At 42.8% G+C, this 25,209-nt stretch overlaps 1 protein-coding gene across 2 annotated transcripts in view; it reads right to left on the bottom strand.

The window, feature by feature from the left end:
• Positions 1-25,209, bottom strand: part of Frmpd3 (FERM and PDZ domain containing 3) — a 145,083-nt gene that overhangs the window by 53,482 nt on the left and 66,392 nt on the right. For both annotated transcript variants that reach the window (XM_033760362.1, XM_010611831.3), the window contains 3 exons: positions 20,587-20,740; positions 17,204-17,306; positions 14,014-14,059 (listed from right to left, as the gene is read on the bottom strand). In XM_033760362.1, the coding sequence (XP_033616253.1) occupies positions 14,014-14,059; positions 17,204-17,306; positions 20,587-20,734 (297 nt within the window). In that variant the 5' untranslated portion in view covers positions 20,735-20,740. The remainder of the gene's footprint in view (positions 1-14,013; positions 14,060-17,203; positions 17,307-20,586; positions 20,741-25,209) is intronic.

Genomic DNA, 25,209 nt, shown 5'->3' with positions numbered 1-25,209 from the left:
CCAGGTTGCCCTTAAACTTGCAACTCCTTTGCCTCAGCCTCCTGAGTAGTTTAGATTATAAGAGGAGGGGTCATTTAAGCAGAGACTTGAAGGAAGTAAAGGAGAAACAGTCATGAGGCTATCTGGAGAAATATTTTCAAGCAGAAAGAACAGCAAAGCTTTCACACGGGCATAAGATTAGATGAGAAACAGCAAGAAACCTTAATAAAACTGAAATACAGTGATGAGGGAGGAATCACAGGGGAAGTGTTCAGAGACACAGCTGGGGACTGGGTCATTTAGGATCTTGTAAGCTATGGTGAGAATTTCACTCTACTGGAGTGTTTTGAGCAGATAGGGTCTGAAATGCATTTAAAAGTATATCTGGTGTTGTGGAGAAAATAGCAAGTAGGGGACAATGACAACAGTAGGAACACCAGTTATATATATGTCTAACTGCAACATCTGTAACTGCAACAGTACAGTTAGTATATAATGGAGGCCTTGGCTAGAGTAGTAATAATGGAGATGATGAAAAGTGAATGAATTCTGGGTATATTTTGTAGACTGAACCAAGATCCTATGTTGATGGGTTGGATGTGGGGAGTGAGAAAGCAAAGAGTCAACTGGAAGAGTGGGGTTATCATTTACTGAGGTGAGGATGAGGGGGCAAATCAGGTTTGGGACCACTTCAAACCATCTCTTCCATGGACTTTACCATGGACCCTGAGTCCTACAATTAGGAATTCTGTGTTTAGACCCCCAAACGTTCCTGCTAGCTGGAAAGGCAATACATTAAACTATTTTATGCCATTTTCACTGTAGTTGGGATTAATTTACCACCAGCCACAGGAGGGCAGAGCCCTAAGATAAAGACACAGCAGAAACAAATATCCTCCTGAGGTCATAGGCCTTGGACCCCGGGGTGTTTTCTGTCAAAGCCAGCAATCTCATTCCCCACAGAGGGCAAACTGCAAAAAGCCCCTTGTTCCACTTCATCCAGCAGGAACTAGAGCAGTGGGTCTTGGGCCTGGCTGCACAGTAGAAATACTCTGGGAATGTTATGGCTTGTATCTAGATGTCCCCCCAAAGCTTCATTTGGTGATAGGTGTGGCTTTGGGGATGTGGCTGGATCTAGTGTGTATAATGCTTCCTTTAAGTATGTGATTGCTGAGATTAATGGTACGAAGATTAAGGGTGCCTCACTCTGGGTGTTAGTGCTACCCGCCCTAAGGCAGTTAGCTTTGACATGATATAAGGGACGGAAATAGGGCTACTGTGGTCGTTTGCAGCTGCTGCCATTGCTTGTTGGTTTGCTGCTTCCTTGCTACTTTGCTGCCTTATGCCTGCCATGAACTCTTCTCTGTGATGTACCTCTGCCATGTCTCCCTGCTTTGGAGCCAGACAACTATGAATTGAAACCTCTATAAACTGTGAGCCAATTAAAACTCTCTTCCTTTAACTTTGGATGCTGGGTTTTTCATCTCAGCAACGAGAAAAGTAATAAGATAGGGAGCTTTAAAAAAGCCCAAGGCAGCAGGGATGTTAGCTCAGTGGCATGGCGCCTGCCTGGCAAGCTCAAAGTCTTGAATTTGATCCCTGGTACTGGAAAAATAATCCCAAGGCTTAGGCCCCAACCTAGCCCAATTATATCAGAAGTCCTGGGGCTGAGGCCTGAGCAATATTAGTATTTTTTTGGTACCAGGGATTGAACTCAGGACCTTGTGCTTGCAAGTTAGGTGTGGTGCTATTGAGCTAAATCCCAAGCCCATCATCAGTATTTTATAAACGCTTCTGATGATTTCAAGGTGCAGCCAAGATTGAGAACCACTGAGCCACAGGGGCAATTTGTTGGCAGTAGACTATATAGCACAATGAAATCCAGGGCTGGAGATCACTGCAGAAAGTGATTACAGTATTGATTGTTCATAGAGTCAATAAATGCCTTGGTGTGTTGCACAGCTGGGTGCTCAAATCCTGGGCAGGGGCTACAGCTGAAGCAAAGGAAAGGGGCAAGATAGAAAGTTCTGTAGTTCTGCTCATACAGCTCAGCTTGATTCCCACCTCCACATTCTCCACTTTTCCACCAAGGTGGAAAGGAAGAGGAAACACAGGCAGGTGGAATATTTGATCCACCTGACAGCCACCCTTCCACTTCTCTTTGATCATCTGCCACCAGATACCTCCACAGCACAATGTGGAACAAGGTATCTCTAGAGACCTGAAGGGGTCATGAAGTCTACCCTTCATTTTAACATGTTAAATGGAGGTCCATGAAGAGGATATGGTTTACCCAAAGTATCAAGATAGTTGAGTAGCAGAGCTGAAACCAGAACCCAGATTTCCTGAGCCTTGGGCTTGTGATTATTCCTCCATAGCAGGCTAATGCTAGACATTCATTCACACACTGGTTCTGCTTCTACCTTAATGGATTCAAATGAAGAAGGACCCTAACAGATACTATCTTTTTACCTATTCATCCATACTGGAAGTGACAGTATCTTTGTTATTCCTGCCCCAAATCCAAAATTAGATCCTGTCCTACAGATTTTTTTGTTTGTGCCACTACAAGCAAAAGATTCAGACGGAAGTGGAATTGCCAATATTTTCAGGGAGTATAATCATTTCTGGATGTCTGTTTCAGAGCTATTTTCAGCTTGTTTATGCCTCATTCCTCATTGACCCTTGTCTTGTTGGTCTCTAAAATTCCACGCCGTTCTCAGTCTTCAGCCCTGATTGCTGATGGTGACTCACTTATTGCCAGCTGGTCTCTGCTAGATGTCACTGCTAGATGTCACAGAGTCATGTCTAGCCTTATGCTTAGACATAGGTGAGGCCTGCATTATGGTAGGATACAAAGTGGCTCCCAAAGGTCTCCTTGTCCCAAACATCTTCAAGGCTCAGTTGTGGGGCCTGGAGTTCTTTTTTTTTTTTTCATTAAGTTTATTGGTACATTTTAGGTGTACAATATGATGACATTTATCATTGGGTATTTGTACCTTTACATGATATATCTTGGTTCTTATTTTTTCCCCATTCCCCTGCCCTCCCTTCAACCCTTTCAACCCTCCCTATTTACAAAGATTGTTTCCATTTTTTCCTTTCCCTTGTTTCCTTTCCACTACTCCTCCCACTTCTTCCTCCCCTTTAATGGAGTTCTTAATACTAGGGTTATTCCTTTGAAGTGAAATATTGAGGATTGGGAGGGTCCTGGTCAAAATGCAAATGTGATGTCAGGAAGGGGTAACAAACACCTCAGCACCCAGTAAATGACAGACTTATGGGTCAAATCTTGCCTACCATCTGTTTTTGTAAATAAAGCTATATTGGAGTACAGTGATGACCTTCATTTACATATTTCCTATGTCTGCTTTGGGGATACCACGTTTGGTTGCAAAGCCTAAAATATTTGCTACATGGCCCTTTACAGAGAAAGTTTCCTGACCCCTGTGCTGTTATTAGTATGCAGTAACCTACTGTTTCTAAAATATGCCAATGATAAGAATCACTGGGGTCTGTGTGTGTTAAGACACAGAAGCTTAGGCCCCCACACACCATACTTAAAAAGTCAGAACCTTTGGGAGAGTGGGACCCAGGAATCTATTATTGAAGATGCCCTAACTCATTAAGCGTAATTTAAATGAGTACGTTAAAGCTGAGACATCTGAGCTCTTCACTGACCCTATTTTCCTCCAAGATGCTGGGATCTCATTTTGCAATAGGCACCCTTCCCGACTAAAATGAATATGGGCTTGAGGTATGGGACTTGAATTGTTAAGTACCTCTGGGGCCACTGCAAGCCCCTTGAAGCAAATATGAAACCAGAAGCTAGGTGGAATAAGGAATTGAAAAGAGAGCCTGCTTCTCTTTCTCTTAGGGCTGAATTTAGAAGCTACAGATTCTTTGACCATTTTTAAATTTGGTTGCTCTACTAGTATAAATTTCAATGCTGTGATCACTTATATCTTGGCCAAAGTCAGGTATATAGCCAAACATTTTAGGGCCCCCCTTTCTTAAAGTTTTACTTTATTTTATTTGGTACATAATAATTGTATATATTATGGGTTAAAGTTTGATTTTTGTAGTATTGAGTATTGATTTTTTTGTAGTATTAAGTGCTGAACCCAGGGCTTTTGCACTGCATTACATTCCCAATCCTTTTGCAAAAATTTGAAACAGGTTCTGCTATGGCTTGTTTCTAGATGTCCCCCCAAAAGCCTCCTGTGTTCATAGGTGGGGCTTTTTCAAAGGTGGTTGGATCTAGAGTGTGTGATGCTGAGATTAAGGGTATGTGATTAGTAAATTAGTTCACTGATTGGTTTGGCATAGTTCTGTGTAGAATTAAGGATGCCCCACCCTGGGTGTGAGTGCTACCCACGCTAAGGGTGGTAGTCTGGATAAAAACATAAGGGATGGAAGGAGAGCTTGACATTTGTAGCTCACTTGCTTGGTGCCGTCTGCCTTTTGTCTTCTGCCCACCGTGAACTGTTTCTTCTCTTTGATGCCCCTCTGTTTTAACTCCCTGCCTTGGAGCTACCTAATTATGGACTGAAACCTATACAAACTGTGAGCCAAAATAAACATTGCATCCTTTAACTTTGGGTACTGGGTATTTTGTCTCAGCAACAAGAAAAAATAGCTAAGAAAGGGTCTTTCTAAATTACTGAGTTGCCCAAGCTGGACCCAAATTTAGAGACATTCCTGCTTCAGCCTCCCAGAGAGATGAGATTATAGATGTGCACCACCACATCTGCATCACAACGTGATGTTTTGTTACATGCCTATGCTGCATAATGTTCACATTTGAGTAATTGGCAATTCTATTACCTCAGGCTTATTACTCCTTTGTGGTGAACCATTTGAAATAATCTCTTGTAGATCTTTTGAAATTTTTTTTATATATATACATATATTACTAGCAATAGTCACTACCCTGTGAAATAGAACATCAGTATTTATTCCTGCTATCTAACTGTGAAATCTAAAAAAAAGTTGATTTCATAGGTGTAGAGAGTAAGATAGTGGCTACCAGAAGCCGGGGAAGGCAGGGGGTGATTGGAAGAGGTTGATCAGCGGCCCCACTTTCATTACTGTGAAAAGATGGAGCTCAAGTTCCCTCCCTGAATCTCTGTGTTCCTGATTTTCCTTTTGCTGGCTCATTGTCTTGGACACCTGAGCTCACTTATAGTTAATTCCCACTGTAATCACTATGGGCACATAGGACAATGGGGGGGCATTCTGGTCTCACCAGATCCTTGATGAGGGAACACAAGGTTTATCCTTTTTTTATTCTGTGCTGCCTAGAGATGAACAGGTCCTCACTTGTCTACCAAGGCACCCATCAGCCCTACTGGACTCTAACCTCATTCCCCACTGATCTCTAATCTCATATTCTATTGAACATGGTGGTTCTACCCAGAGTGCAAGGAAGAAAGCCCACAGGGTTGTGACACCTAAGAAATGTACAAGAAAGCGAAGAAAGAAGCCTGGCCATGGCAAAGTGGCCATGGGTTGGGACAGGTCGAGGCATCAGAACTGGGTTCGGGTCAAGGGAATGTTGGAGGCAGCTGTTCCGCACACCGTGGGTTTATTTTCACTTCTCACTTCATGTACCCACCCCCACTATCATACCCTTCAGGGCCCCCTGTATCCCTTTTGACCAGCCGAATGCCATCTTTTTTTAAAAACCCAGTTTAAATTCTACCTTTGTTGCGAATTCTTCCCCAATCCTCCATTTCCCTCCCTGGATTTCTTACAGTAGTCTTACTAATTCACACTGCTACAGCTTATCTCCTAAGCCAGGCTGAACAAAGAGAGATGACATTTTATATTATTATGCCTTACCCTAGCACGAAGCACAGAGCAGGCCCAGCACACAGCATATTAGTTGATTGCTAAGATTAATAATGAATTTAGCAAACATGATTTAAATACCTACCATCAGTCGAGCACTATACCTCAAGAAGCTCTGGGAAAACCAACTCCTTTGTAGTGATTTATATTATTTTGGGTTTTCTTTCTGGGCAGGTGGCTTCAAGCAGAGTCAGTTCAGGTTCTTTGGATATAGTTTAGGTTTTCAGAGCCAGAAAACTAGGATTTCATTGGAAGGGATTGCGTGTTCTTGCTTTAAGAGGCCCATCAAAACTCAGTACTTTCTTTTAAAATATCTATTGCAGACCTACAGCTTGTCAAGATACTTGGTACACTTATTCATGAATATTTAGTCACTCATGGGAATAGTCAGTCACTCAAAGATTAACGAACTTCTTACAATACAGGGGTACCTCAGTTCAGGAACATAATTTGTTTTACAATTTTAGGGAAGGTGGCCACTTCTGTGTTTGTGTGGGGAAGATGGGCGCAGTTGTGCTTGTCACCTGATGTGGAGTCTGTAAATGGAAGCAAAATTTTATCAGATGCTTTTGTTTAAAAACTGAATTGTTTGCAAACAGAAGCATTTGTGAACCGTGGTATTACTGTACATAGATGCTTAATAAGTGGCTATCTATGCAGTATGGTTTGAGGAGTCCTGGGAAAGGACTCCTGTGATCCCTGGAAATACCCTCCATAATAGCCTGCCACTGCATAAATCATTCTGTTTAAAAAGAATATGTCAAATGAAACAGGCATATCTGAATCACTTAAGGAATGTTTTCAAAAGCCCAATACTAAGGTTACATCCCCAGAGCTTCTAGTTCAATTAGTCAGAGCTACAGCCTAAAAATTAGTAGTTTAAGAGCATCTCAGGTGGTTTTAATGAATAGCTACAGCTAAAAACCACTACCAGCCACACTGTATATGGAAGTAGGTAGTAAACTATTATCAGCCACAGGATACAGAAGCTAGAAGGAGCCTTAGAGCTTACCAAATTCCACTTACCATCAGAATCACTGGTGGATTTTATTACAAATCCTGATTTCTGGGCCACACCCTAGGTTTACAGGGAGGTTATCTTCTGGAACAAGTGGTAATGAAGCTTTAACATGATACAAGTTCAAGAAGAGGTAGCAGTCTCCTTGTACCCATGAAGTACCAAGTGCCTGCGATGGACCTACTACTATTTTCTGTGGTTCTGGAGTATACCGTTGAACACGTTGGAAGTCTTCAAGAAGTTTTTGCTATAGCTTGAGAGAAGATTCTTAGTTCAGTCTTGTTAATCATAGAGTCTATACAGTCACCCTAGACACTGAATTAGTGAATATTCTATTGTTTTGTGTTCCCAATATTTCCCACAGATTATAATCTTTTTTTTTTTTTCCTGTACTAGGGATTGAACTCAGGACCCTACGCTTGCCAGGCAACTGTGGCGCCACTGAGCTACATCTCTGGTCCTCCACAGATTATAATCTTAAATCCTAAAAAAAAATCTCATCCTGGTAGATTCTATTTTTTTTTCACAAGGAGAAAACAAAGATCACGAGTGTTAACGGACTTGCCCTGAAGCGTTCCCACTCACAGGTGCAGGAGTTGGGATTTAAACCACATCCTACTGGCCCCAGAGCTGAAGCTTTTCACTGCCATCCCTAGCCTCGGGGCATCTCTTTCTGGGAGGCGACACCAGGAGAGGCAGAACATTGTCTTCTGTTTGACCTCAGCTATGAACATGTGCATAAGGCAACTGTAATTTCTCATGCATTCTTAATGTCTGCAAATGACAAGGCAAGCACCGTAAGTACTGATTTTGGTGGTTACAAATAAATTTTAGGCAGTAGACAAATTTTCAAACACAGAATCTGCAGATAATGAGGATTGTATGTACATGTATTACATGTATGTAAGACTGCCACACACTCGGGATGCACTAGTATAACCACACTGGTTGTAGAATCTTGAGGGATTCTTTCACACTGGTTGGCAAGGAGCCCCTGCCCTAAGTTTCCTGGGTGTCGAACTAAAAGGTTACTACATGACACAAAGAGGAGGCCTCCAAGATTCTTCCAGTGTTCTCAGTTGTTTACAGTCTGATTGGCTGGATTCTACTGTACAGGTTGTTAAAGGTTTTTACTATCACTTTGATGTGTTTGTGCTCACTCATTTCTGTGCTTTTAAGGTTTCAGAGAGCACCAGGCCAAGAACTAGAATGTAAGCTCTGTGAGGGCAGGAACCATGTCTGTCTAGGACTGCTATATTCTCAGTCTATAAGAGTTTCCAGAACAGCGCTTGATGAACTATTCAATAAGTGCTTGATGAGTTAGAAACTCTCATTTTTGTTTTTGGTACCGGGAGTCCAACTCAGGTCCTAGAATTTGTGAGGCAGACGCGATGCCACTGAACTAAATCTCTGGCCTGTTTTTTTTTTTTTTTTTTGAGATAGTCTCGATATATATGTAGTTCAGGCTAGCCTTGAATTCACAGAGATCTTCCTGCCTTAGCCTCCTGAGTGCTGGGATTAAAGGAGTGTGGCACCACGCCCGGCTAGAAACTCTCACTGGGGACAGTTAGGCAAAGCTAGTTGGAAGACACAGTATCTTGGCAGGTTTTATTTTTGGCAACAGGGATCGAACTCGGAACCTTGCACTTGTGAGGCAGGCAGTGGAAACACTGAGCTAAATAACTCACCCATTTTTTTTTTTTCTGGGCAGGTTTTAAAGGAAGCACACATCACTGGCAGAGATGTGGGATTGTACAAGGACAAAAGTCCACATGGTTGTAAGACCTAAGAAATATACAAGGAGAAGCCTGGCCGTGGCAAAGGGACCATGAGATGGGACAGATGGAGGCATCAGAACTAGCGGGGAGGGTGGGGATGCCGCAGGTACTGCGGTGGGAAAATTGGAATGGAGGTGGGGGGAGCGTTAGCTTCTTTATTCTGCACCTAAGTTTGAGCATTTGAGTTTCGTTGAGGTTGCTTTGATGGCTGGAAGCTGGGTTTTCTTCATTCCTTCAACTAATATGTATTAGTGTCTACTCTGTACCAGGTGTTGTTTGAGGTGTTGGGGAGACTGCAGAAACAAGATACGGGCCCTAGGCTTGTGAAGCTGGCATTTTTAATGAAGGAGAGAGATAATAAGCATAAACACAGATATTCTGTGGGGATGTAAAATGGTAAGCCACTCTGGAAAAGTCTGGTATTTTCTTAGTAAACTAAACATACACTTGCTATTTGACCCAGCAATTATACCCTTGAGCATTTATCTTAGAGAAATGAAAACTTATGTTCACAAAAACCTGTATATGAATGTTTACAGCAGCTTTATTTATAACAGCTTCAAATTAGAAAAAAAATTCCAAGTGTCTTTCAATGGGTGGATAACTAAACAGATTGAGATATGTCCACAACACGGAAAACTAGTCTTAAAATAAAAGGAACAAAATACTGATATATACGAGTTGGATGAATCTCAAGGGCATTATGCTGAGTGAAAAAAAATCAATCCCCAAACATGATATTATTTCATTTACTAATATTCTTGAAATGATAATTGCACAAATAGAGAATAGATTAGTGGCTAACAAGGATTTGGGGTGGGAGTGGAGAAAATGGATGTGGATATATAAAGACAAGATAAGAGATCTTTCTGAGGATTAACTTTTCCAATTTGTAATAGCTAAATCTTGGAAACAACTCAATGCTTATCAACAGGATAAATGGATAAAGAAGATGTAATTTTTTAACACAATGGAGTACTACTCTGCCACAAAGGATAAACAAAAGACATTTCTAGGTAAATGGATGCAGCTTGAGACAATATTCTTTTTTTCTTTTTCTTTTTCTTTTTTGAGACAGGGTCTCACTATGTAGTTGATACTGACCTGGAACTCAGTACGTAGCTCAGGCTGGTCTCAAACTCACAGTGATTCTCTTGCCTCAACTTCCCTGAGTGCTGGGATTATAGGCGTGCGCCACCACACCTAGCGAGACCATACTCTTAAGTGAAATAAATTGGACACACATACTTAGTATAAGTGCTGCTGAAGTGAGCACTGGACATACATATTTAAATATTACTTTGTATGAGAAACGAAATGTAAATAAGGACCAAAATGTATAATAGTTATTGGGAACGAGGAAGAAAATGTTCAAAGGGGAAGTGGAACAAGGAAAGGGGGAAGGGTAGAGGAAGGAAGGGAAAAGAAAAAAGAGAATGGAAGGAAAAAATGAAAACAAAGCTTTTATAAATAAGGAGGGGAAGAGGAGTTGAAGGGAGGGGAGGAAAAGAGGAAAAAGGAAGACTGGAGATATATCATGTACAGACACAAATTCCCTATGATGAATGTGATCTTTATGTATATCTAAAGTTTACCAATTAAATTAAATTAAAAAGTGCTGGGGGTCTGGGGATTTGGCTCAGTGGTTGCCTGCCTTGCCAAAGTTCAATCCTGGTACCAAAATAAAATAAAATAGAATAAAAATAGTGCTGGACATTTAGCTCAGTGGTGCCACACCTGCCTTGAAAGCACAAGGTCTTGAGTTCAATCCCTGGTACTGGAAAAAAAAAATGCCAAAATTAATTTTTGAAAATTGAGTTGCGTAAAATGACAAAAAAACCCTTTTCCAGTATCTTGATTGTGTTGGTAGATGCTTAAACTCACATGGAGTAAATTCATATTGAACTGTGAACAAACATTACTCTAATGTTGATTCCTTGAGTTTGACATGGTACTATAGTTATGGAAGATGTAACCATTGGGAGCAGCAGGGTATAGGGGACACAGGCTATCTCTGTACTAGCTTTGTAACATCCTGCAGTTATTTTGAAAGAAAAAGCTAAAAATATAGTATTTCAGCTTTGATGAAAAATTAAACAGTATCAGGAGACAATGACAGTCAGACACTATCTTTTGTGCAGTGCTCGGACTGAACTCAGGGTCTTCGCATTGAGTTATACACTGTTCTTTTTCATTCTTCATTTTGAGACAGGGTCTCACCAAGTTGCTAAATTTCCCTGGCTGGGTTCAAATTTGTGATCTTACTACTAGCCTCCCAGAGGGCTGGTTTTACAGCTGTGTACCATCTCGCTTGGCTCATGTATATGCCAACTTAGAAAAGGTTGTCTAGCTGAGCTTAAAACGCAATATGACCTCTGATCAGAGCAATAAATTGTAAACATATAAAAGCATGCTTTTGGAGAGAACTAGTGGCCATTTTCCAGAAAGGGGACTGAAACTGTCACTAGGCAGTAGCTGCACATATGCAGTAAGGTGAGGAAGGGACTCTACTCATACACCCGTGCAGGGCCAGGGCTTGTCTGCTCAGAACTACAACTAAGCAAGGCCTATCTGCCTGGGGGTGTTGCATGTGTGAGTGTATATGTTTAAGTGCTATGGGTATATGTGGGTATATGTGTGAGAGTTCATGTGAATATTGTGTTTGTATGGAAATCTTATATAAATGTGTATCTATGTGACTGTATAGCAGGGTAGGTGAGCATGTATGTATATATATGAGAATATCGTGTGGGTATATGTAGTAGTGTATGTGTGTGAGTGTGTACACAGTTCACATGGATTTAGATAAGTGCCAAGGGCACTGGGGTGAGGCATTTAGTGTTGGGATTGATCTGAACCCCATCCTCCTGACTTGCAGGCCCACGATCTGTGCCTGTGTGCTATCCTGACTTTGCATAGACGTCGTCTCTCTCAAAAGGACAAAGTTTTTCCTTCTCTTAAAGTCTGGGGAATCCTACCCCTTCCTCCCAGGCTAGCTCAGGTGTAGACTTCTCCAGGGATGGAGCATCAGTGTCAGGTAAAAGGAAGAGTTGTGGGCACTCGGAAGGAACAGTTTGGCTGCAGGTATAGTGAGGGCTGTGAGTTTTGCACATGATTTATGTCTAGGTTTGTACATTCCAGTTAAGATGGCTGTAAGGGGCCGGGGATTTGGCTCAGTGGTTCTGCTGCCTGCCTCACAAATGAAAGGACCCAAGTTTGATCCCCGGTACAAAAAACAAAACAAAACAAAACAAAACAAAACAAAACAAAACACCTGGCTGTAAGGATGTATCTTAGTAACAAACACTGGCCTTTTTGAATTCAGCATTTGAGTAGAGAGAGAGAGCCCTGGGGATTTTCTTTCTCCTTCCCTCCCTTCCTCTCTCCCTTCTTTCGTTCTTTCCTTGTTTTAGGATCATACACATACCCAGTACCCCTCTCCTAATGTCCCTCTCTTTTTTCATTAAGTTTATTAGGTATACAATACAGTTACATTGTACAGGTACATTGAGATCTTGTACCTTTACGTGACAGATCTTGGTTCTCATTTTTCCCCATTCCCCTGCCCTCCCTTCACCCCTCCACCCTTCCCTATTTACAAAGACTTTGTTTCCATTTTTTCCTTTTCTCATATTTTTTCTTTTCCCTTCTTTCCTTTCCCCTACCCTTCCCACTTCCCCTACTCCTTTAGACCTTTTCTTCCTATTTCACATTATCAATTATACATTTTGAACCTTATTTACACTTTTAGTTTTTCACACCAGAGAACTATTTGGTATTTACACGTGTGTCCTATTTATTTCACTTAACAGTATGGCCTCAATGTGCATCCATTTAGATATAAATGTTTCTAGTTAAGAGAAGTTTACTTTTTTTTGTTTGTTTGTTTTGGTTTTTTGAGACAGGGTCTCACTATGTAGTTGAGACTGACCTGGAACTCACTATGTAGTCCAGGCTGTTCTCAAACTCACAGCAATTCTCCTGCCTCAGCCTCCTGAGTGCTGGGATTACAGGCATGTGCCACCACACCTGGCAAGAGAATTTTACTTTTAATAAGTAATCATATTGACTATTAAGATTAGACACATTTAGGAAACACTTTTCTACTCTGAATCTTTTTATTTTTTTCCTCATTCAGTTTATTGGTACATTTTAGGTATACAGTACAGTTACATTCATTATGGGGATCTTGTACCTTTACAGGAGAGGTCTTGGTTCTCCTTTTTTCCCCTTGTCCCTGCCCTCCCTTCACCTCCTCCTCCCCTCCCCCTTTACAAACACTTCTTTTCCATTTTTTCATTTTCTCATATTTTTTCTTTTCCTTTATTTCCTTTCCCCTATTCTTCCCACTTTCCCTACACCTTTAGCCCCTTTCTTCCTATTTCACATGGTCAATTATCTCATTAGGATCTTATGTATAATTATAGTTTATTCACACCAGAGAAACTATTCGGTATTTACACATGTGTGACTTATTTATTTCACTTAGGAGTATATCCTCAATATGTATCCATTTTCCTATGAATGAATCTAATTTCTCATTCTTTATGGCTGAGTAATATTCCATTTTATAGAAAAACCACATCTTCTTAATCTATTTTCCAACTGATGGGCAAATGGGCTGTTTCCAAGTTTTAGCTATTATAAAGTGTGCTGCTATAAACATATGTGAGCATATATCTCTGTGTGAATCTCTTAATTTAGAAATTTAGAGATGAACAAACAAGTTCAGAAAAGGGAACTGGTTCACCCAAAGTCATAGAGCCAGTCAGTGACTACTGGGACATAGACGAACCTATTTGTCCAACTGAATATCCTGACAACTTTATGTGGAATTCCTCACATATGTGTTGTGTTTCATATATTGTAGGTCACTTTGACTGGGGATTTAGCTCAGTGGTTCTGCCAACTGCCTCTCAAGTGCAAGGTCCAGAGTTTGATTCCCAGTACCAAAAACAAACAAACAAACAAACAAAAAACCCAACCAACCAAACAATCATTGTAGGTCACTTCGTACATACACCCACCACCTGCTAGGACTCTATGGGAACTGGAAACTACTAGATAGGTAAATTTAGATAGGACACAGCAAAAAAGGGGTAGGGGATAGATTTGGACTAAGGCAGTAGGCAGCTTAAGTTGGTAAAACAAGAAGCACGGCAGAAAACAGCATTGTGCAGCCCTTCAGAACCCTCAGCCTTGGATGTGAGAGTGGACATGACATTCAGAAGGTATTCTTTAACTTCTCTCCTAAACCCTTACCTCACACGTTGGTCCTAGTCTCTGACACCCCTCCCTCCACCCTTACCATGCTTTTGCTGTCTGATATGGGGGTCATCTCTTCTAAGTCAGGAGAAAAGGCAGATGGCAACGAGGCTCACTCACCCGATGAGTGTGCAGAACTGTAAGAATGATGAATTCCTTAGCACTCCTAGAGAGAAAAGAGGGAACAGGAGAGCAGTGTATCATGCACTACATATTCATCTAGTATAAGAAGCAACACCAGAATTGGACCCTGGGTTGCACTCAGGTATATGGATTAGGAGAGAGGGTAATCTGAGTACCTGCATGGATGTCTCGCCTCACATCATTTGTGGAGGCTGACACAAACCATCCATATTGGCTTACACAGGCATCTGATGATGGTATCACCATTACCTCTGGGGTTGTCATTTTTCAGGTCTTCTTATATATTCCTTTTCACATCTTTCTGTAGAAATCCCCATACCTTAGGAGCAATTATATCTGTAGACTAGAAAATTCTCAAGGAAAACAAGACCTGAGTTACAGAACTCAAAGGACATACAGTCAGAGAGTCCTGGGAACCATGTATGACAATTATTGGTAATTTTGGCATTTAAGCAAGAGGAGGCTCTCAAAGAAAAAACTCAAAAGAGGTCATTTGGTCATCATGACTCATTGTCAGCAGATTTAACTGAGGAACCAAAAATGAGTGCCATGGAGCAACAGATGGAAGCCAGAACTCTCCAGATAACAAATATTCAAAAGGGCAAAGAGTTTGAAACTCTTCTGACAAGACGAGGCTGTGAAGTGTGGAAATTCACTTTCAGGAATACATAGTCATTTAAAAGAACAAAAAGAATGGAAAACAGTTTGCCTAGAGGAGCTCCCTTCGCCTTGTTGGCCTTTTTCAAATGTTTATGGGAACAAAGGCATTCAAGAAGTAGAGTCAAGATGTTCTTGGTTCTGGGTATTCAAGAAATGACTAGACGCCCTGCTTAAGGCCTTTGAACATTGCCTATATTTGGTGAGGCAAAACCCAGGCATGAACGCGCTGCAAGGTTTGGGAAATTCCCAGGAGAAGTAAAGAGTTGTGTTCTAAGGAAGCTACAAAGGAAAGTCCTTTATTTTGAACAGGGAAAGGGCACAACGTAAACCACGTGGTTCATCTGCTCTAGCCCCTGCAATATCTCCCCATTTCATTTATAAGAAAGCCTTTGTTCCTCCAATCAGGCCAGACACACTTCCGCCCTAGGGCATTGGCACTGGCTCTTCTCTTTCTCCAACACCCTTACCTCTTTGAAGTCTTTCTTCCAATATCACTTTCTCAATGAGGCCAACATTGGCTATGCTATATAAAGTTACATTCTACATCCCTGGGCTCAACACTCCTGATCCTCTTCATACAGATCTATTTTCTATTCATTAATAACATTTATCGACTTCTGAGATTTCATACAATTACTTATTCATCATGTTCATTGCTTACGGTGGATCTCCTTTTATTAGAATGTAAATTCCAATGAGCCAAGATTTTTGTCTCTTATTCACTGCTGTATTTTCAGTGCCTAGAATGGTGCCTGGTACATAGTAGACACTTAATAAAAATATTATTTTTATTGTTATATTCTTTTGGTACTTGGGACCTTGTGCTTACAAGGCAGGTGGCAGAACCACTGAACTAAATCCCCAGCCCTTAATAAAAATTCTTGATTGAATGGATGAATGACGCACTGGCCCCTAATGTTATCAAGAGTGAGCTCTATTTTTACTAAGAAGGAGCTCTGAACTCCCTCACAAAATCAGGCTACTTTGTTTAGAATGCAGAGATACTCACTAGAAGCACAGCAGCGACTTCTGAGTGGTCAGGCTGAAAGAACCCCAACATCCCCTGATGGGGTTAACTTACCCCATATTGGTGTGGAGGGTGGAAGTTGAAGGACAGAGGGTGAAGAGTAGGGGAATGCAATGGACAATCGAACTGGGAGAAGAGACAAACTAAAGATCATCAGAGTTTCTTTTTCTTTTTTTTTTTTTTTTTTTTTTTTTTTTTTTTTTTTTTTTTTTTTTTTTTTGGTAACAGCAATCGAACTCAGGGCCTCGTGCTTGCCAGTCAGGTACTGCACTGCTGAGCTACATCTCTGGCCCCCAGAGTTTATGTGTTTTAAAATTATTGTTGTTTTGGTGATGGACCCCTAGACCTCATGAATGCTAGGCAAGTGTTCTACCACACTAAAAGCCATCAGGGACCAGATATATTTTGAAGTATTGGGCTAGAGGGGGCACATTTCAAGAAAGGCCTGCAAAAAGCTTCAGGACAGAACGTTCTAAACCCACTGGGAGCTGATGAGAAGGTGCTGAACTACATATAGAATGTGAGGTGTGCCTTTAAAAGCCAGGGAGTGACTGTGGCCAGATGGGTTTTTAAGGATCTCAGAAATAGTAGTAAAATGAAAATACATTGAACCAAGAGGGGTTAAAGGAGATGGAGCTGTACCACACAAGTGATCAAGGGAGAGGAAGAGAGAAAGAAGACAGTTCCGTTTGTATATGTGTTGGTGAAACCAGCACACGATATGGTTCTATCTGGGGGAAGAGAGTAGCCAAAGTCCCCAAAATGGTGATTAGCCCATGGAAAATAGTCTTCAAAACTACACAATGGTGTATGCATGTGGCATGTATGTGGGGGAGGGGAGTGTATATAATGTGTGTATGTGTCTGTGTGTGCGAGGGGGTAAGAGATGGGCAAAGGCAATGTAATTACTCCCCATTCACAGGTGGTGTTGGTTTCCCAACATGCCTTTTCTCTCACCTGCTCCCACCCAGAAAGGATCTTAAAACATCTCCAGCACCGTGGGCATGATCCATAACTGCAGGTTCTCTTCTGCAGTCTACTGGGTAGGGAGCTTGATTTTGTTTTCCCTATTGTGCATGACTTTGGGGGGGCGGGTAAATAGGAAGGGGGAGCAACATTTTGCTTGCACTCTGCTTATATCTGAGTGATTTTTAGTAGCTTGATTCTCGTTGGTCACTTGGTCTATCCCTAAAACAAAGTGGCAAATGAGGAGATGAACTGGGGAGGGGTAGAGGTGAGGCTGGACATTTTTTGTGTCTACTTGTATCATTGGAGCAGGGGAGGCCCTTCTGTTGAGGCCTTTTGGTGATGCTGACTGGCTAGCCCCTGAAGTTCTGGATAGGTAGGAGCTATGGCTAGGGCCACTGGGCCTGGGAGGGCTCTTCTCCCAGGGCCAGGAAGCGTAGTCCTAATGCCACTGGTGGGGCAGAAGTGGGGACACTGCTTAGCTACTGCCAAGGTCCTGGAGGCTCCTGTTACCTGATGAGTTCTATGAACCTCTCCCTGGGGGCTTCACTCACGTCCTCCTCATTAATAGCCACAATCTGGTCACCAGCCAGGAGCTTGTCCTCAGAGGGGCCTCCTGCAGAGGAGAGGAGAAAGGCATGAAAGCTTAGAGCTACTGCCTGGAAAGCACAAGTCTGGGCAAGATCCACAGTGCCTAGGGGAGCCAAGCTGAGGCCTGCAGGAGATGCAGGCTGAGGAAGGTGGTGGGGAGGGTGTGATTTCCAGCTGTTGCCTGCTGTTATGGCAGATGGAGGGCAGTAGAATGAAGAAAGAGAAATGCATAGACCTCTTTTATCAGCATGTGGTGTGGTCGCAAAAGTTCCCAAGCCCAGATCTTGTGCTCAGATGACGTTAGTGTTTTACTGGCTTAGTTCTAAAGAGGAACACAGACTTCCATTTTATAGGAAGGATTTGCTTGGTACAGGAATGCCTTTCAGACTGCTGGAGGTGGTACAGGTGACAAGAGGAAGGAGAGGGATCTTTTAGCTTAAATATTACTCATATTTACTGGTCTGGAATGGTCTAGGAATTCACTTGCCTAGAGACAGTGATATGGCCTAAAAGACCTATAGGGTTTAATTTTGTTTAACACTGAGTGATGCTACTCTTCAGTAAATGAGGGGAGCAATGCACAGACTCTTGGGCAGCTGGAAACTTGTCTTCTTCCTTTCCCATCCCTACAGCTGAAGTTAAGAAAGCAGATAGGCCTGAGGGCCATACTTCTTGGTTAGAATAAAGGGCATCACAAAGTTGAGCTGCCTCTGCTGTTCAACAAGATCATTTTGGAGAAAAGGTTTTCAGAGACTTAGAATGAGAAATCAGATCCAGCCTGACTGAAACCTGAAAGAAATGTTTAATGACACGTTCCATACTCAAACCAACATCAACTCTTATTTGTGTCCACTTTAAAAGGCCAGATTCCAATGTCTCTATCTCTTTTCAAAAAAGTGTGCTATCCAAATTCTAAAAACATGAACACACAACCAATATGTGACAGGAACATAGCTCATTGGCTGTAGAGCCCGGGGTTCCTGTGCTAAAGCTGGCTATGCCAGCACAGACAGCAGCAGGCATTTCTTCAACAGAAATGGCCCTGGGCTCAACAGGCCACTCTCCTTGACAGCACAGGGCTTCACGAGAGGAGATCATGGTTTAGAAGATCATGTTCTTCACAGGAGACATAGTTGGGATCTAATCTTAAACCTGGAACTCACTAGTTGTGGGACCTTGAATGAGACATTGAATGTCTTCCAGTCTCTTACCTCATCTGTAAAATGGGAAAATAACAGTACCTGCATATCGTAAGAATGTTGGAAGGATAAGATGATAAATGTATGGTACTTAAAACAGTTGATTGACGATGGTAAGGATTCAGCAAATGCAAGTTATTATATCCTTCAGGGGATAATTCCTTTAAGTTATTTCATTTCTTCTATTTAGTCCTGTCAAAAATACCCATCTCTTAGGTAGAAGCTACTACCTATTTCCTTCTTTCTCCCTCCTTCTTTCTTTCTACCCTCCTTCCCTTGCAATGGATAAGGCCCTCATGGAACTTGAACCTCCTTTACAGGAAGTAGCCCTTTGATGGTAACGGTAGCATCAATCTCCTACTGCCCTTGCAAATGGTTTCTTGGCTTGCTCAACCACAACTGCTCCTGTGTGGGATACTTCTTTGTCTTTTCTTGTGGTCTCACACGTCCTCTGAACTAAATATCCTCTGTATTCAGCTACCCAGCTGCCTGGGTAGAAGCAGCAATGTGGATCAGCCAGAGTCTTTCTTAGGGTTGTGCCTGTCAGTCCCATGGCTTTTTCTAGCTCTTGCCTGGGATGTTCCTTCTCTTCATCCCTCCAACTCTTTTCTCTTCATCTTTTACCTTTTGCAGCTGACCCCCTCCAGGCCTGGGGGCTTCTGTCAGCCCTGTGGATTCTCTCACCTTTGAAGTTAAAGCAGAAGCTTCTGACAGTCAATTACTAAGTTTTATCTGGGCCCTCTCTCCAAGGACAAGTTTTATTTTTGATCAGACTCAAAACTCTGGCTAAATTGCATGACGGACTTGGGAGCTTGAGGTAAGTCACAAACTCCTGTATTGAATTTTTTTCTCTGTGCCCTCTAGTTGAAGAGAGCTTACAAAATATTTTTCTTTTCCTTTGAGGACTGAAAAATTCATCAAATTTCTGCAAGACCAGTTTGTACTCCAGCTACTTCTCTTGACTGAGTGAGAAACCGTTGTAAACATCTAAAGCCTCAGGCCCAGCAAGTCAAGAATAAAGCTCCTTTATGTCTGTCTTTTCTGTCAGTGCATAGCAGACTTGGAACAAAACAGTGTTTTCAACATTCTTACTTCATTCATGAGGGCAGAGTTTCACAGTTGGCGGGGGGTCTTTTGCTTGTTACATCCCACATGGTCTCATTCAAATCTACTACCCCCTCATGGCATCACACATACAGCAAATCCTGACTCTGTGGCTTCCTAGCTGAGTGATCCTGGAGAGGTCATTTTTCTTCCTGTATGCCTCAATTTTCTCATTCATAAAATGAGAAGAGTATTACTTACCTTGCAGGCTTGGCTGTGAGGATTAAATAAGATGATGTAACGTATGTAGTAGATGGTCAATCAATGATAGCTGTTGTTATTACCGTTCTGAAACTCAGAGATTTCATTCTTCTCTCCCCCCCATCCCTCCTGTTGTTTTTATCCTAATTCTGATTTTCAGTGGCTTAACTATTTCATGAGTATGGTCCAGTCTCCACAGCCTGATGGTTTGATTCTGGAGGACAGGAACTGTGTCTTGTATTTCCCTGCACCTCTGCTGGGCTTAGAGTAGACAGTCTAGAGATACTTGTTGAATTGAATTGAATGGTACTTTTTCATCCAACACACTATGGCTCTTCTATGAATGTTCTACGCAAAGAGAAGATTTACCAAGACCCAGAGACTATTAAATGATCGATTGCAGTCTGTCTGTGGCCCCAAGCTGCTTCAGTGGTTTGTATCTATCTTGCATTTGGGGGAGGGGGCGTTTTGGGGATTGAACCCAAGGCTTTGCACTGAGCCCTATCTCCAGCCCTTTTCATTTTTTATTTTGGGACAAGGGCTTGCTGAGTTGCCCATGTGAGACTAGAGCTTACAATCTTTCTGCCTCAGCCTCCCAAGCAGCTGAGATTACAGGCATGCACCACTGTGCCTGGCTTATCTATCAGTCTTAAACATAGTTGTTGGCTGGCAAGTCTTTACCCAATCTTCGTGAGGTCCTCGGCAACACAGTATACTCACAGCTTCTTCTATGCTTTGAGAAGATAAAGTGAGTGTTGGGGGATAGGAGCCAGGGCTGGAGGGTTACTGAGGCACACCTACCTGGCCTCACAGATCGAACCACCACAGGCCTCTCACTGCCGGCCACGAAGCCGAAGCCATATATAGGGTCTCGGTGAATGGTCACTTGTCGCAACGTCTCTGCTGGCAGATGCTCACATTCCATATCATTTGTGCTCTCTTCCTGCATACATGACTGGGGAAGGGGGAAGATGGGAGCAAAACAAGATGCAAAGGGAGCTAAGGCTCAGAATGATCTGGGAGGGACACTGGTTAGGGGTCTGCCTATGGCAACTGAGAGTGCAGCTTCATTTCCTACATCCTCTGGAACTAACACAGGTAATGACTGCCTCATATTTCAGAATGAAGAAAGAAATCTAGGAAGGAGAAGCCATTTGTCTTCAGGACAGAAGCCAAGGGAAGAATACGGTGTCGTGAAGCCTAAAAGCAAGAATCAGACCCTTCCTCAAGACACTGGGACTCCAGAAGAAGCCTAGGTAGGCACAAAGGTATTATTCTAAAATTAACAGGTATTACCCATTTTAATTGGCTATTAAATCCCTAAAAGAAACAAAAACCTTGACGGAATGGGTCCCCCAAACAATCAAATAAGTAGGAAAGAAATGTGAAATCATTCTTTCTAGAATATGGAGCATCTTCATGAAGTCTTTGTGAAATTTTAGTTTAATATATCTTAGGTGATATATAAAAAGGAACTATTTAGATGGCATAAATAAACAAGTGTGCTAATGTTTGGGGCCATTACTTTATGCAGCTGTACACTATGCCAACTTGTTTCATTTAATGGAACAGCTAGAAAATGGCTCCTGGCTCTTGTGAGCCAGAAGGAGAGCTGCATCTTGGGGCTGCTAACAGACCTGAGACTCAGAGGAGCTGGCAAAGAGAAAACACTAATCTAACACTTGGGAGAAATGACAGATTGTCCTGCTGATGCCCACAACTTAAGTTACTGAAGCTTAGAAATTACCTGAGAGCTTTATAGAGTTTCTACATCAAGTGCTTGGGTGAGGCACACTGTAGGCAAAGACAAGCCCGAGTGTAGCATTCAGATGAAGAGCCCAGAGCAGTGAGGGTGTGGGGGCCACAGGGTCTATGAAGGCACTGAGGGTTAGGGACAAGGAAGGAGGTGAAAGGGGGAATGATGGGGCAGAGCAGGACAGCTGGAGGTAGAAAAGAGGGGGCTAGAGCCAAGTGACCCGGGGGCCTAACTCCCTGACTTGGTCCCACTCCTCCCCTTAGCTTTCAGGTCTACAGATAAGCTTAGGTTTCCTAAGCTCAGTATGTGGATCATCTACAAATAAATAAGGTCCCAGGCAGGGACCTTCAAAACAAGATACAGTGGGCTAGACATTAATTAATGAAACAGGTAGAGAACAAGGTTTGTAAAAGAAGTAGGAGGTTTTGACACTATGAGAATGATGAAATTGTTGACTAGCTAAAAATATCAAATTTGCCAGTGGCAAATATTTCAGCAGTTAGGTTTTTTTTTATCCGGACACAAATCAAGTGATCAGAGTAGAACTATAGGGCTATTTGTGGAGGAGTGTAGATTAACAGTAACTGTATGAAAGAGAAATTCATAGCCTAGCAAAGAACCCTAGTGTTGTCATGATCATACCAGAAACTGGGAAGGAAGAAAAACAGATGTGGCTGACTTGAATCTAGTCATATCCACTGCAGCTGCATCCAAACTAGCTTGGAGACTGTCTCTCATTCTGTCTGGAGATAGATGGGGATGCTAGGAGGAGGTCAAGCCTCCAGAAGGCGAATTCAGAAGCTGGCTCCCTCCCTCCAACCCTAGTAAGACAAATGGTCACTTTTTAATTGAAAGGCACTCAGAAGCTGGAATATGGCTGGTCAGTATCCTGGATAGACCCTCTGGTGTCACAGGCTCTTTGAGGGTGGCTTCAGGCTAGTGCCTCTCTCATTTTTGCTCCTGGTGACAGCCAGTATGCTGAGCCTTAAAGGGATCCAGAGAGTATCCTTCTCTTGCCACTGTCCTCCCTCACCCTGAGACTGCTTCCCAAATGATCCTTTTTCCTCCTGCCATCCTGGAACTAAAAAGGTCTTCTTATGAGATGGAACAAGCTTGTTTCCTATATGGACATAATATGGGGCAGGCTGAAAGATGAGGACCTACTAGGCTCCAGAACCCTGGCATGAACAGAAATACTGGCAAGAAGATGCAAGCTTGCTGAGGAAGTGCTTGGCAAACTCTCCTGCACTTAGTCCCCCACTTCCGGGGTACAAAAGTCCCAGTTTTATCCCTTTTGCTTTTTTTCGTGGGTGGGTGGGGGGTAGAGGCGATTGAAAAGACTCAGAGCCTAGTGCATGCTAGGCAAGCACTTTACCATTAAGCTATATCCCTACACCTTTTCAAATTTTGTTTAGAAACAAGGGGTCACTAAGTTGCTCAGGCTGGCCTTGAACTTGTGGTCCTTCTGCTTTAACCATCCCAATAGCTGGGATCCCACCAGACACCTTTTTAATTTTTCTGAAGCTGGGGACATTTCAGCCTCTATTGGGCCTTGAAACACCACCAATACTCATGAAGATGGGTACACCTGAAGCCCGAGCAACCAATAAGCCAAGAGCCTTTTGGGACACAATTGTTCTGTTTTATCCTTTTGACTCACGTTAGTCAATCAACAAGTATTTATTAAGTGCCTACTCAGACAATATAGAGCCCTTGGGGACACAAGAGAAGTTACAAATCTCTGCTCACAAAGATCCTCCAGTCTAGCTGGAGAAGAAGTGACAAGTATCCAATGCACAAGTGAAGTAAAGCACTAAGACTAGTAGACCAATTCTAGAACTAAGTGCCAAGTTGTGTTCAGAGGAGAGGGAAGAGAGGCTGGAGAGGCTCCGTGGAGGAAGTGGTGATTGTGCTCAGCCAGCCAGTAAAGGGAAGAGTTGGGGATAGAGATGAGAACCCAAGCTCTGACCATGGGCATTCCCAGTCTCTCCTGAGAGCCCAGGTACTGCTCTCACCATCACAGCCATGTGTCTGGGTGTGACTGGAGCACACTTTCTTCCTGGTTAGAAATGTCCCTCACTGAGCTGTGCTAAGGGTTTGTAACTGGATTTTCCCTCAGTACTACAAAAACAGCCCTTTCCTCACTGCCTGGGTCTTCCTGGGCATTTTGGGTTGGGGGAGAAATGCCTCCACTGACAGACCAGGAAGCCACTTTACAATTTAAATGGAAGTTGTTCCTTTTCTCCTGGGGTTTCCATCTTTCAGTGTCTACAGCCCAGTCCCTCTGAAATTTGCTAAGTGCCTGGATACTTGGAAGTGACACAGGAGGCAAGCAGTGATGGATGATAAGAGCTCAGCTGTCCATGGATCATGTGACTTCCCTCCTGGGGGAAACAGGGAATTTGACTGTGGAAGATATTTGGCTTCTGGCCCCTTCAAACAGGGCAACCCTGAACAAAATTATGAAGCAGCCAAAGCTTACGCTACCCTGCCCCACCCCTTTGTTTGTGGATCCTACTATTTTCTTCTGTTGTTTGCCCCAAAGCATACAATGCCTTTAATCTGTCTCCTTCCCATCCAAAGTTCCTAAGGGTATCCCCTCACCCTGTGCCAGGCTTGTTCTCTTCACTCAGTGACCTGGGCAAAGGTCTAATGTGTCTTTTCTGCCTAATGCTAACAACACTTTAGATTTATGAAGTTCTTTTCATTTCACATCTATTACCTCATTTGAGCAAAGGGACTTTCACATCCATTATCTCCTCACAGCATCTAACTGTCCTGCCAAACAGACTAGGTGACTGCTTCCCCTCCACCCCAGCCCCCAAGGTAGACAAAGAAGCAGAGACCCACAGAGACTGTGTGCATTAGTGGCTCAACTAGAGCCAAATCTCTTGGATGGGGCCCACCACCCCAGCACCCCCACCTACATCCACTCAGGATCCTAAACCATGTGGCTATCTAGTGGTTCCATGGCAGGGCTACACCAACCCTATAGCCAGCAGCACGCCATGTCCTGGCCAGCCTCAGTGCTCAGCCCACATCATAATTAACCTGTCTCGGATCCTGTTCACTCTGTGTTGTTGGGAGAATGGAATGAGATCATGCCTTCGGAAGCACTTAGGAAGGTTAAGTGTATCACCCAAATGTAGAGGTGGCAGTATTACAGGTAGCATTATTCAGAGTAACCAGAGGAGCAGAGAAAGGGTGCTGAAGATAATCCTCACTTGCTTCGCACAACCTTGGCCCTTCCTCCACCAACTCCTTGCTTCTAAGAAACAGACCCCACAATGTACCCTGTACTCTGGTTTTCCAGGCAGCTCTTTCTCTGACGCAACTCTCAGACAACCTGACTCTATCTGCATGTCCTGGCTCCTTTGTGTGCTAACCTGATCCCTCACCAATCAGTGTATAAAGAAGGACTGGTAACTGCAGCTCGTGCTAACAACTGTTGCTAGGCAGGATGCGGCTAAAGGACAGCTGAACTGAGACAATGACAGAATGCTTCTCAGCTGATGCTCTCCCCCCCTGCACTTCGGGGTTGGAGACAGAAATTTAACAGTTATATTTCCAAGCATTGGCTTTTAGCTCTGTATCCCTCCTTGTCTCTGGATTCTTTTTCTTTACATTTTGTTTGTTCCTTGGGGAGTCTTGTCATTCCCCTAGCAACT

The sequence above is a fragment of the Fukomys damarensis genome, unplaced genomic scaffold, assembly GCF_012274545.1.
Source record: "Fukomys damarensis isolate Sample0158 unplaced genomic scaffold, DMR_v1.0_HiC HiC_scaffold_39, whole genome shotgun sequence".
NCBI lineage: Eukaryota > Metazoa > Chordata > Mammalia > Rodentia > Bathyergidae > Fukomys > Fukomys damarensis.
This window is presented reverse-complemented; position numbering and strand designations above follow the sequence as displayed.